This window comes from Diabrotica undecimpunctata, chromosome 7 (genome assembly GCF_040954645.1).
Source record: "Diabrotica undecimpunctata isolate CICGRU chromosome 7, icDiaUnde3, whole genome shotgun sequence".
In the NCBI taxonomy this organism is placed as follows: Eukaryota; Metazoa; Arthropoda; class Insecta; order Coleoptera; family Chrysomelidae; genus Diabrotica; species Diabrotica undecimpunctata.
The window spans coordinates 110057605-110071773 of record NC_092809.1 but is presented as its reverse complement, the minus strand read 5'-3'; the positions used below and the strand labels follow the sequence as shown (position 1 = coordinate 110071773).

Here is a 14169-nt window from a genome sequence, read left to right as displayed (position 1 = left end):
TTTAAGCCATATAGCTTACAGCCCTATAATTGTCTTCAATTATTCCTTATCGATTATTTGTCTTTTCCAATTAATTTTTTGTTGGCGCATTGATTAACCCCTTTCTTTTTAGTCTATAATTTTTATTTTTCCATCTGATATTTTTGTTGCTTTTCCTTTCATCATTTCATTCGCTCTAGTCGCTAGAAAATATTAACTGAGGAAATGCTATGAATTTATTAAAATGTTTGCTATATTGAAGGTCTTTTCATTGTTAAAATATAAAAAATATGACATTTAACGTCTGAATTCGAGAATAAAAGAGAACTTGAAAAATAACCCACAAAATTGTCGACAATTTGGTGGAGGTGCCAGGATAAGAAATAACAAATTTATTAGTTTTAATTATTATTTCTTATTCCTATATTCTTATTAATGGACGCTAAACAGAAAAAAAGAATGTAGTAACCACAAAAGCAGAATGAGGGAAACCCATGTGGTCAATATAGTAACAGATAAATCACCAATCGGCAGAAGTGTCGGTCGACCGCGCAAAAGATGGAGTGACAACGTTCCATAGATGTATTAACCGCCAATGGACAAGCAGAATTCCTTATAAAGAGGAAGAAGAAGAAGAAGATATTCATATTAATGTTTTCTCTTCTATATCACGCGTCTCGAGCCTCCTTTAACGTGAAGAAGTCGTTGGCACTATACGGTGGATGGTTTAACAATTCGATGTTTTGTAGCTCCAAAAACTCTATTGTCTTTTGGGCAGTGTGAGCACTTTCATTATCCTGATGTAGGATGATTCGCCGTTGCGAGTTGCTTTGCCGGAATTTCGCGATAACTTCCGGTAAACAAACGGTTATATACAAATCAGAATTAACCGTTTTTCGATCTGCTAAAGCAATTGTTGGAAAGTGAAGAAGTCATTGGTAGTATACCGTGGATTGTTTAACAGTGTGAGCACTTGCGTTGTCTTGATGTAGGATGATTCGTCGGTTATAAAGTTAGGATATAAAAATGGTTTAAGTTCTCAGATTACCGATACTTCTTCTTCACTTCTGTACTGACTGAAATATCAATTGTCATGTGTTTTTTCGTTTCAATATTGTAAATGCTTTTTACGTTGTCTTTTTATTTCTTAACTAGTTCTTCTTTCCTTAGATTGATTACATCTACACTTAATTAATATATTTTTTGTTTGATGTTAAAAGGTGACGATCCATTGGCAGAAATATACTGTCATAGTGAGTGGAGATTTTTTCAAAATACGGTTAAAATATTTGTGTCTAATAAATAATAATGAAAATAAAACGTGAATAAGTCGTGCAAAATAAATTATATTGTTTAGCAAATAGAATACCAAATTTTAGAGATGTTTGCATTAGAACAAAAAATATTTTATATACGCTGATGAACGTAATATGATTATCAAAAATGAAATAGTGTATTAATTGCATAAAAGAGCTAATCAAACTCAAAAAAATATTTCCCAAATTTGAAAAAACGTTGCAATATAATGATTATATTTAACAAATTAACGAATGCAATAAATTGATAAAAAGATGGCTTATTTACATGTTCCCAAAGCCAAAAAAACTTTGTGCAATTTGTTTTTACTCAGTTTGAAAATAATTTTCACAATTATTATGACACAGCTTATTTGCGTTTTGTTTTATTATATTCGCGGTTTGTCTGGGTGATCATGTTATTTTTATACATTTTTGTACAAAACTGCTTTGATTGTATTCTTCTGCTATAAAAACTCCGTTATCGTACATTTCCAAAAGATTGTAATGGAATTCTTGTTTATCGGCAACAATAACATATTTTATATAGTACAGGTTATTATATTAATTTACGACTAATATTCACTATAAATTCAGAACTAAATAACAAATTGATTAATCAATTTCAAGATAATTCAAGGATTTCGAGATAATATAAAAAAACTAACTTCGATCAGTGTGTTCTGTCAGTAATAACCTACGGTGCGGAAACACTGTACCTAATAAAAAAACAATGGCTCAAAACTAAGAATAGCATAGAGAAGGATGTGCGTTATATGATAGGAGTAACAAGAAAAGAAAAGATCAGAACAAGAACGAAGACTTACGAAATAGAACCAGAGTTACAAATGTTGTGGAGAGAGCTTGAATATTGAAATGAAGATGAGCTGGTCACGTGTTACCAAGGATGAAGTATGGAAAAGTTCACCTACACGGCCATCTGCTAAAGATGACGAAAAATTTAATCTGTACAGCACAAGACCATGCATTCTAAATACAAGCAGGGGGCAATGGGGGCATATGTCCTGCAGTCCACTTGAAGCACACGATAATGATTCCCATTTGTTATGCAAATCGTAGGATTAGAAGATTAGATCGTTAAATGGAAAAATATTATTCATTATTTGAAATAAAGTGTTCTTGGGAAGTAGCAGACCTATTCAAAATAAATACAAAGACGGATGGGGTTGAACGCAGTTTGCTCTTCTAAATCTAAATACTAATATTAATACTAGAATAACGGCGATATAGGAAAACAGCATTACAGCTTTAACATATAGGTATACAAAAATTATAGAAGCAGCTGACATATAGAAAAACGGTATTGGAAACGCAATGGACAAAAATAATAATTGAAAGTGCAGAGAAAATAAATAGATGGGAAGAATATATTATAAAGGAGCTATTTGAAGAAAAAGAAAAATGAAGACAATACGACCAAGAGGATGATATATGAATCGGTCATTTCAAAAACAACATGAGTCAGAAATTATAGTTTTGAGTAAATCACAAAAAACTGTTTTAAAGCGCTGTAAGAAAAACTGCTTTAAAATTAAGTGTTGAAATAATATTTTACTATTCTGTACATTATACATTACATATTTTTTGTAATAATTGTTTTTTCTTAACTCATATTATGGTTTTAAAAAAAGAGACTTATGTTGCTTCAGAACACAAATAAAAAAATATTTTTTAGAAATTTTATTGTCTGTCAAACAAAGTATAAGCATTAGCCATCATTAATTCCATCAGTAGTAGGCCATTGCATAATCTCTTCAAAAAATGATCTTTTTTTTTCTTTCTTGCGTATATCTTCAATTTTTTTTATTAATTGGTACTTTACCATCCGGATAGACCAGAACTTGTTGTTAGTGATAAAGCGCTGTAAGAAAAACTGCTTTAAAATTAAGTGTTTAAATAATATTTTACTATTCTGTACATTATACATTACATATTTTTTGTAATAATTGTTTTTTCGTAACTCATATTATGGTTTTAAAAAAAGAGACTTATGTTGCTTCAGAACACAAATAAAAAAATATTTTTTAGAAATTTTATTGTCTGTCAAACAAAGTATAAGCATTAACCATCATTAATTCCATCAGTAGTAGGCCATTGCATAATCTCGTCAAAAAATGATCTTTTTTTTCTTTCTTGCGTATATCAATTTTTTTTATTATTTGGTACTTTACCATCCGGATAAGCCAGAACTTTTTAAAGTTGTTAGTGATAAAACCATTAATATACTCCGATACTGTTACAGTCCCTGGTTGGTTTGAAGAATAAAAAAAATGGTAGTAGTTTGAAATCACTGGAAAGTGATTTTTTTATCCTTTTCTTTTTTGCCCATTGAGTTGGTAAACAAACACGTTTTTTATAATGTTTAGGCCACCATATTTTAAATTCAAAAAGTTTCGATGCTTTCACCATTTTAACAAGAAACTGTTTGTGTCGTGTAGAATTTTACTATCAGTTCTGTATATATTCTTTTGGGTGGTAAACACGATAAAAGTTTTTTATGACTCTTTTTATTTCCGCAAAGTTTCTATCGTTCGGCAAAAAGGAATGGCCACGTTGTGGAAAGTACTGGTTTATGGATTTAAAACTTCCAGTATCTACTAACGAAAGTAGAAATGTCACTACAGTATGATTCCGGTTTTGACAGGTACAGCTGTCAGAAAATAAGTGAAGACGTTCCACAGCAGTAGGCACTTCAGACTTAATATAGTTCATAAGCAATGCAGCTAGTTCATTGGGACCCTTTCTGACTTGACCCTCGTCGTAGGTGTAAAACATTCCTTGTTTTTTTTGCTTATGGTGAATTCCAAAGACGTTGTAGGTTAGTTGACGTAAGTAAAAAGTCTCCTGTATAGGAATAAGTGGAAGTTAAAGATGTTGCATATAATCAAACGTCAGGCCACATACAGTGGCGTCTGTTTTGCATATCTCTGCAATTTCTGCCATTTTATTAGTATATATTTATGTAGAACTTATTTTCATGTCTTTTATGTACAGATAATTCGGCAAAGGCGACGAGTTTCGCTGTCTCGTTAAAATATGGACTCTTAATTTTTATTTCTAACTGTTCACATTCACAGCAAGTGTCTACCTGCGGACGTCCAAAAAAAGAAAAATTTTTCTGGAAAATCTTTAAATAAAATTTATACTTCACTGAATTATTGTTATTATTTAACACAAAATAGGTCATACATAATTCGCACATTTAATTTTTTGTCTAAGTAATGCTTCTCTTTCCCTATGTAATGTGAAATCTTCGTGGGAAAACTCCCAATATGAGTCTAAATCTGTTCTATTAAATTTTCAGACTTACCATTCCCTGAAGTATTTTCCACGTTTATCTAGTGGTGCTTTTCCTTGTACAAGAAGCTTAGAAATTATTTCATGAGTGTGAATTCCCATGAAAGCTTTTTTGCAAACAATAATTTTGCCACTCTAGCCTGTCACGGAGTAACTTATGTTATATCTTTTATTGTTTGGATTTTTATTTCGAGGTCTTCTCTTTTTTACTTCACACTTTCCCATAAGCCCTTGTAAGTATGAATCTTGTGTATTCTTGGTAAGCATGATTCTGGATTTGGTAAGTATTTCATCCGTTATAACTTTTGCATAGCACTTAGCACATCTTAATCTTAAAACTTACCGACAGTCTCCTCCTGGTTTTCTTACAGGTACAACATTACCTTTATAACTTTCATATTTTTTCCCACACAGCCTTGCTTTCTTAATAATTTCTGATTATACGGTGGGAAGGCACTATACAGACAGATTTATAAGCTAATACAGAATATATGGTGCAAAAAAATAATGCCCGAAGAATGGAAGAAGGGAATTATAGTGAAAATCTCAAAACAAGGAGACCATAGAATATGCAAAAACTACCTACCAATTAATTAACTGAATGTAACATATAAATTAATGGCTGGTATAACTAGAGACAGACTAACAATATATACAGAACAAAGCATAGGGGAGTACCAGTACGGTTTTAGAAAAGGAAGATCCACGATCGATGATATACATACGCTAAAACAAGTGATAGAGAAAACATACGAGTACTTTAAACAGGCGTTTGACAAACTATACAGAAGAAAAATGGTCGAAGACCTACAATAGAGTAATATACCAAATAAAATTATAAGAATGATAAAAATGACAATGCAAGATTCCCAACTGATAATAGACAACGGAAGAGAAAGAACAGAAACAGAGTAAGACAAGGAGATGAGCTGTCAACGGTACTATTTGTTCTACCACTAGACAAGATAGTAAAAAAGCTGTCAAACGCACAAACTATCAACAAGAATGCAGTAAAAATAATAGGATATGCGGACGATATAACCATAGTAGCAACAGATAAAAGGACATTAAAGAAAACCTTCCAAGAAATAGAAAACGCAGCCAAACTGAGAGGACTGGAGATAAATGAAAATAAAACAAAATACATGAACGTAAGCAAGAAAAAGAAGACACAAATGACAGAATTGGCAATAGATGCACACAGTTTCGAAGAGGTTGAAACATTCAAATATTTAGGAGTACTAGTCAACGGAAGAAATGAAAGTGTAGATATATAAGGAAGAATTCAAGCGGGAAAAATAGGTTTTTGTAGAAATAAAAAAATATTTAGAGATAAGAAGATAAGCCGAAACACAAAAATGAAAATCTAGAAAACGACCATAATATCCCCTTTACATGCAGCCATTGCTGCTGCTAGTCGCGTTGCTCACTGTCCTGCCCGAAATAGTTCCACGAAAAGACTATTTACATACAGCTACCACAGTGCCATCAGTGTGTCATCGGCAATGGAGGGCATAGAGAAATTACTGCGGCGACCTCTGTGTGTTTTAGATTTAAAAAAGTGTCTTAACGTTTTAAAAACAAATAAGGTAGGTAGAAAAAAAAGTCTGTGTCGAAAAAATCTTTTATTTTGATAGTAAGCTAAAAATGGCTTAAAACATTTTTTTTACATAGGAAATATGGCAAACTTTTTAAATGAACTGACTTGTGAGAAATTCGCAGAATTTTTTTAACTTTTGCAGAATGTGACGCATATATTTTGAATTTTTGTTTCAGAAAATTGAGCCCATGATAAAAAACAGACTAAAGAATTCCAGTACCACCAAAAATCCTTTTGGCAATAGTATTTTTGCAAACGATATTTCTCCACGGGGGAAAGTTACCAAAGTTTGCATTATTTATTTAAGCAATTAATATCGTTTAAAGGACCAAATTTAAATTTAAAGGACAAACCGCATCGGGTACATTGTGCTTTTTTTTAGATCTTTATGTGAAGAATCCCACAACAATCTCTCACTAGTATATACGCTCTAAAAACTTCAGCACTTGGTCATTGCTCCCTCCACTCAACCATTGTTAACGAAAAATTTACCAAACAATAAAAAAATAAGTCCGATCACCAACAAGACAGCGAGCAGCATGTAAACAGTCACTGTCACTCACACTCCAAGTCCTTTGATTTTCGTTTAAAAACCCGCTAACGAAGGGAGCGTACGACAACGGCAGTGGCATGAGTAATGGCAGGGCGAGCGATGTATTTACATACTCAAGCTGGCAAGTTCCCTGCTCAATTTCCTGCTCACTGCAACGGAAGTGAGCTGCATGTAACGGGGGTATAAGACCAATGGTAGTACATGATCCAGAAACATTTACATTATACCCCCTTTATATGCAGCTCACTTCTGCGGCAGTGAGCAGGGAAGTTGGCAGCTTGAGTATGTAAATACGTCGCTCGCGCTGCCATTACTCATGCCACTGCCGCTGCCGTACGCTCCCTTCATTGGCGGTTTTTTCAACGCAAATCAAAGGACTTGGAGTGCGAGTGACAGTGACTGTTTACATGCTGCTCGCTGTCTTGTCGGTGATAGGACTTATTTGTTTATTGTTTGGTAAATTTTTCGTAAACTATAATTAAATGGAGCAATGACCAAGTGCTGAAGTTTTTATAGCTATATGCTAGTAAGAGATTGTTGTGGTAATTTTCACATAAAGACCACATACCCGATGTGTGGAAAAAGATCAGCATAAATTTGGAAAATACCTCAATAGAAGAACTGAAATCGAAAAAAAGGTCGCCAAAAGACGCCATGGTGGAAGACAATACTTTATAAATATTGCAATAACGGTTAAGGTTCAACACAATAAACACTTCCTAACTCTTATTTGTGTTTATTGCTTACCTTAATTTGGTCCTTAAAAACGATATTAATTGCTTTAAAAACTTTCGGCATAACCAGCAAAATTGCTGGTGATGATACTTTAAATAAATAATGCAAACTTTGTTAATTGTTCCCACTGGCCAAGTATCGTAATGTTATTGCCAAACGTATTTTTGGTGGTATTGGAATTCTTACTTTAGTCTGTTTTTTTTATCATAGGCTCAATTTTCTGAAGCAAAAATTCAAAATCTATGCTTGATATTCTGCAAAAATTAAAAAATTCTGCGGATTCCTCACAAGTCAGTTCATTGAAAAAGTTTGTCATATTTCAGCTGTAAAAAAATGTTTGAAGCCAGTTTTAGATTATTATCTAAATAACAGACTTTTTCGACGTCGCCGTCGAAACATTTCGCCGTTTTTTTCTACCTTATTTGTTTTTAAAACGTTAGGATAATTTTGTAAACTTAAAACAAACAGAGCTGCCGCCGCAGTAATTTCTATGCTCTCTGATGGAACTTTGTCTGATCTCCACCAATTATTGGTGGAAATCTTATTAAATTTCTTTCCCCTGCGGGTACAGTACCAAATCTTTTAGGACCATGGACTGTTAAAGAGTTTCACGGCGATGATTCCTTATGTGTTTGGTTTGATAGGGTTGTACTTAGAGAAAAATACAGCGTAATCAATCGATACTACACATTTCATAACTAGAGAATATTTACAAAATCCCTATTACTAATTAAAAAGTTTGCTTTAACACATTGTTTATGTTTATACCGGCGTTTTTGGGGGCGCGAACATAGCGGAAAACTAAAATGCACATCTTACTGCATTTTGGAGGCGAAGAGATGGCTTAGGGACCGACAAGTACCGCACAGCCGCACGTTCAACTGTTCACTTGAGACCACAAATCACATCTGCGATAGTTTTGGACTCAGGACACAGGACAGTGGGCAACGCGAGTAGCAGCAGCAATAGCTGCATGTAAACGGGATATTAACAGCAAGAGAAGAAGAGCAGTTAAAAGTTTTTGAAAGGAAGATTATCAAAAAAATACTGGGACCGAAGAGGGAAAACGAAGGGGATGCAAGGCAATGGATGAATCACGAAATACAAGAATGGATGGGTCAAGGGAACATAGAGCAATAAAAGAATTAGATGGTATGGACACATAATGGGATTGTCCCCACACAAGGATAAAAGGATCTTTAAGTTTCAAGCTTCAGCTTTTTCGGGAGCGTATAGGTTATATATATATATATATATATATATATATATATATATATATATATATATATATATATATATATATATATGTTTAAATTGTCAATATGAGTGGGCCAGATAAAATCAAAACTATTATAAGACTTTTTCTACTTCCAAGAAAACAAAATAATTTTTCCAATTTGTATTTTAAAACTATTTCCGAGGTTTAAATCAAAACAAATGTAACGTTTAATTAAAATTATCGTTCTTTTACATAAAATTTATTAGTAGATAGTAATAATAAAAATGCCCAAAAATATTTTCAGAGCCATATAAAGAAATGTCTGATAGCAAGAACAACAGAAAACAAAAAACTAAATGTTTAATATGTAAACATTAAATAAATTTACTAAAAAAACTAATAAAAAAAGCCAGTTAAAAATTTGGATAAACATCTAATGATAATAATCATAAATAATGAGACAATCAAATTGATATGACATTAATTTGAAAGCATGAAAGCAAAGTATCCTCAACTAATGACTGACACATTAGAAGAAAAAGAAGACCTATCATCAAAAAAACTACCAACAAATAAAGCATTTAAATGTTTTAATAATAATGAAACTATTTCCTTGTGATATGATTTATATTTTTTTAGATGTGATGAAAACACGACTAATTCTAAAGATAATTAAAGATTTTATAGATTAACAAATCATTTTCACAATTCTAATTCTAATTCAGATTTTTTTTTGAAACGATATACAGATTGAAAATTGAAACATGGAAAAGAAAATGCAGTCAGTATGTAATTATGATTATAATTAATTGTGATAATATTAACCCAATAAAAAATATATTAGTAATGTTAAATGTAATGCCAACAGATTTTTAATTAAATTATTTTCTTATACTTATTAAAAATATGTTAAATAAAAAACAAATAAAAAGTCACACTTAATTATTAAAATGAAGTAATAATTATCAAGTAAATAAACATTTTAAGGATATAAAGGCCTTACAATTAAGTTACAACTGAATAAATCTCGGGTAAAATTCCGCGGTATTGAAAACTAAGAAATACAATTAATTAACGTAATAGCAATAAACCGCTGACCATTGTTGGCCGAATTGTTTGTAAGTAATGGCCGCAACAATATTTTAAGGTGTAAGTAAAAGTAATGAGCCTAGGTTGTGGCAGGGGTTCAGGTGTCGATGTATCGCCCGTAATTAGGGTGCCGCGACGGTGATTGCCGCACGGTGGCCACGAGGTATTGTGGGTGGATGGGTGGGGTGAGGGCGGTCTTGCACCGTAGTGGGGGTAAGGCGTGCGCGAGAGGCGGCCCAGACCCTCCTGTCAGCCCCGTCGTCGCTCGGCCGCGTTGCTCTCAGTTTCGCCGCTACAGTACTCCCGATAACTGTTGTTGTTTTGATCAACGTTCCTCGAGTTCTCGTCGGTAAAACCGTATACACACGCACGTGTTTTCTTTTTACTGCTCGCCTCTCAGACATTTTGTGCTCTCAGGACTGCAATGTGCGGGTATTTATTGTGAACTGTGTTTTTTTGAAACTTTCAGGTGACAATGCAGCACACAACTAATTCTCCCCAGCAGTTTTGCCTCCGTTGGAACAACTACCAATCTAATTTGACCAACGTCTTCGATCAGCTTCTTCAAAGTGAGTCTTTTGTAGATGTTACATTAGCATGCGACGGACACTCCGTAAAAGCTCACAAGATGGTCCTATCGGCCTGCAGCCCATATTTCCAATCACTGTTCTTCGAAAATCCATGTCAGCACCCTATAGTTATAATGAGGGACATCAAGTGGCCAGAATTGAAAGCCGCTGTTGAATTTATGTACAAGGGTGAAATTAATGTTTCGCAAGAGCAAATTGGTCCACTACTGAAAGTTGCCGAATCTTTAAAGATTCGTGGCTTGGCCGATGTTAACGGCGAACAAGACGTGGTAGCTCCTACAGGTGAGCTGACCACTAGGCCTTCTCTGATCAAACCAATTTCAACACCGAATATCAACAGATCATCACTTGACTGGGATAACAGACCCCAAGACATGGAAAGCGAGGCTTCAAGAGCCAAGAAGAGACGCAGACCCTCTGGTGAAAGAAGCAGCCTGAGTAGCCCAGCTGAAAGTGCGAGCACGGAGGTGCCAGACCCTCCACCATCTGTGGAGATGTCTCCGGCTCCTTCGTCCGCGACGCCCTTACCGACGCCTTCAGCGTCATCCGCCGTAGCCGCCGAACCTTTGCAACTAACTTTGCCGCTTCCACCACAACCTCCACCTTCAGCTGTTGATGACATGGAGATCAAGCCTGGTATAGCCGAGATGATACGCGAGGAGGAAAGGGTGAGTACATGATTCATGCTTTGTTATTCTTTCTCGTGAAAATGTGGCAACGCGGCCTCAGCCCAATTCACGTGCCGAGGGTTTATTTTTACTTCGAACACGTGTTTCGCATGTGTAAGAGATGTTTCTCTCTCATCGCTATTTTTTGAAGGATCATTTTAATTTTCAATGGTGGTGTACACATGACATCAAAGCATCGTAAATATTTTGTTTCGCTTATATGGAATAAACATTTATCGCTTCTAGAAAGTAATTTTCTTGAGAACTATTTTTAATTTAATGGAAATAATAATCTATTTATATGCTATTTTCGGAAAAGTCAGATACAATAACTTGAGTGTACAATTTTTTTAAGTATTTTAAAATCAAGTTAAAAGTGTCTATATTTGGAGAACTACGTAGATCTTTGATAAACGCGACATACCAAGTAATAAATTAAAGAAAATTGTATTAAGAAAAAAATAAGTATTTAGTTTTAATCAGAAATATTGGAATACTTCGCAAAAATCAATATTTCTCGTTTGTCAATGCTTTTTTATTTAATAAGCAGTTAAAAGTAATTGATTTTTGAGTTGTGTATTGTTTAAACAAAATTAACATAAACATACATTCCCATATGCGCAAGTTGATAAGGCGGTAACAAACATAACGCGCATGTCCAAACTTAGTTTAAATCTAACAATTGGTCAGAATAATCTTTTAAATTTGCATAATGTTGATGGTTTGTTTTTGCGTCACACCTTAGCCAAACCTTTTAACCTTTTTCAATGATTAGGTGTTACTTAGTTTTGATTTTCTTTTTTATTTTGAATACCTGGGTCGTGATAAGAAACTTATTTTTTAAATACTTAATAAATTTAATTCTTATTTGCTATTATAGTGTTCCTAACATTTTCTAAAATCTTAGATATATCTCTTTAATGTTTTCTTAATTTGGATAGTGTTCCCCTTAGTGATAATATTGCCCTTAGTCTTAATTCTGTTTAATTTTACATTATTTACATTTTTTTAGTTACTAATAAGAAGTTGAAGATCCACCCTTTGGATATAAAAATTAGTCTATAACAGTTTTAGTTTACTTGAATATTTTTGGTTTCCATTGACTTTTGAAATCTTTTATCATTTGGTTCTTAATTTAAGTCTAGGATTATTAAAACACTGACACCACGCAGTACATTATTTTCAGAAATATTGCACGTTTATTTATACACTTACAATGCTTATGACTTGTCATGCCATTCATCTTTCTTGATCTACATATATATTCGATTTGGAAATATATGATAGGTTAAATATTCTGCTCTCGTAACCAAAACGCAAAAGATATGAAACAGATAAAAATTAGGTTAACTTTGCAAAGCTGTCCTTATTTTAAAATTTACTCATCTTTAAAATTTAATAAGTTTGAATTTGTGAACACCTTAGTTTTTGATAAATATACAAAATATTTTATATTTATCAATAAAAAAAGACAAATACTGCGTTAGTGCTAACAATTTGAAACTTCCCCTTGAGTGGTTGTCTTAGAAAAATGCTGCAAATTATATAAAAAATGGTTACTGCATTTTCGCGAAGTAGCTGTCTGTCTACCTACAATAATTTCCATTTTTTTTTAAAGCAATGCAGTAGGAGCTGTGAAGATTATGCTTCACGTAAATGCTGGTTTAAATAAAGATTTATAATATTCCAATCAGTTTGAAAAAATCAATACTTAAACACATAGGAAAATATTGTAAATACACAAATATTTTTTTGCAAAAAATACAGCAAAAAATAGCAGAATAGTTTTAAAATAGGTTTGTTTTGTTATATATTTTTTATCTTTCGTTTCTCACTTATCCCGCACAAGCAAATTAATCCAAAAGTTTTTTTCTGTTTTCTGTAATAACCACATTAACTTGCTTCAAGAAATTGTCACGTTTCTTTTTTTTTAAATCCCATTGGTTTAGTTAGTGTTGAAGGGATTTCCATGTTTTACATTCCAAAATACTTTTAACCTTTTTGTTTTTGAAAAAAGCAAGTTCCGTCATTTCTTAGCTGGAATGATATGTCTTGTAATACAAATATATTTTTTTTCTGACGAGGTGTACTTAAACTATTGTTAGCCAAGTATACACGATTGGGATCTTTTTAATTTAATTTGTGAGGTATAATCCATCCATTGATTAAATTCATTTGTTTCACTTCAACAGATTTTCTTGAAGTCTGTACTGCATTGCAAAAATCTTTGGAAGTCACAAGTTTTACGTTGTTTTCTTAGAGATTAAGCCGAGATAAATGTATGGCCAGCTTCAAAATAGTTGAGGGTGATGGTTTCAGCATTAATTTCTGGAGAATTTAGAATCATTACAAGAAACCTGTACAAACCCTACTTTTTATTTTGACTGAAACAGTTATTAAGCCAGATCAGATAACTATTTTCTTAGCATCTCTATGAAATTTTAAGAAAGCATAAAAAGTACTAACAAGATCCTCCTTTTTTCGACCACTCATTGCCTCATGCCATACAACGGCAAAAAGTTTTGACGTACTTTGACTAGTTTGACTTCCTACTGGAACAAAACTTTTATGCTATATTGTTAACCTCTGCGTGAGCAAGAGGTAGAGATAGTGCAAGCACTCCTGACCATGGCGCAGTAGACGAAATTTGGTTTAGTCTCCACTTCCATGCGAAACGCATTGTATTATGCACTGTATAATTCCACTTACAATAGAACCTCTCTGCCTTTACGTGAATTTGACTCCGCCTTCGCGCAGCTCCATGGTCAGGAGTGTTTGAACTATCTCTAGATATGACAAACAGAACAGCTGATGTTAATATTGTACTTAATAAAACTGCAACATCTACATAAAGCTCAGGAAAAATGCAGCATGCGACACTGCGTTCTATACTTACTGTATTTTCTTTAAGCAGGTATGTAATAGTTGCTGTAGATACTGCGTTTATACAAATAATATTTTAATAAACAGTGCATTTTTATTAAGTTGTATAGAAATTTTATGAAAATGAAAAAGGTCCTATGTGGCAAAGATTTAACATTAGGTCTTAAAGTTCACCTAACAAAATGTTACGTACACAGTGTACTATACTATGGAGTGGAATCATGGACGTTAAATCTAGAC

At 33.2% G+C, this 14169-nt stretch overlaps 1 protein-coding gene across 1 annotated transcript in view; it reads left to right on the top strand.

Moving 5' to 3' along the window:
• The window catches only part of LOC140446917 (zinc finger protein chinmo-like), a 40277-nt gene extending 29219 nt beyond the window's left edge, over positions 1 to 11058 (top strand). The window contains exon 2 of the mRNA XM_072539506.1: positions 10258 to 11058. Coding sequence (XP_072395607.1) covers positions 10264 to 11058 — 795 coding nt within the window. The 5' untranslated portion in view covers positions 10258 to 10263. The remainder of the gene's footprint in view (positions 1 to 10257) is intronic.
• Positions 11059 to 14169: the final 3111 nt, after the last annotated feature.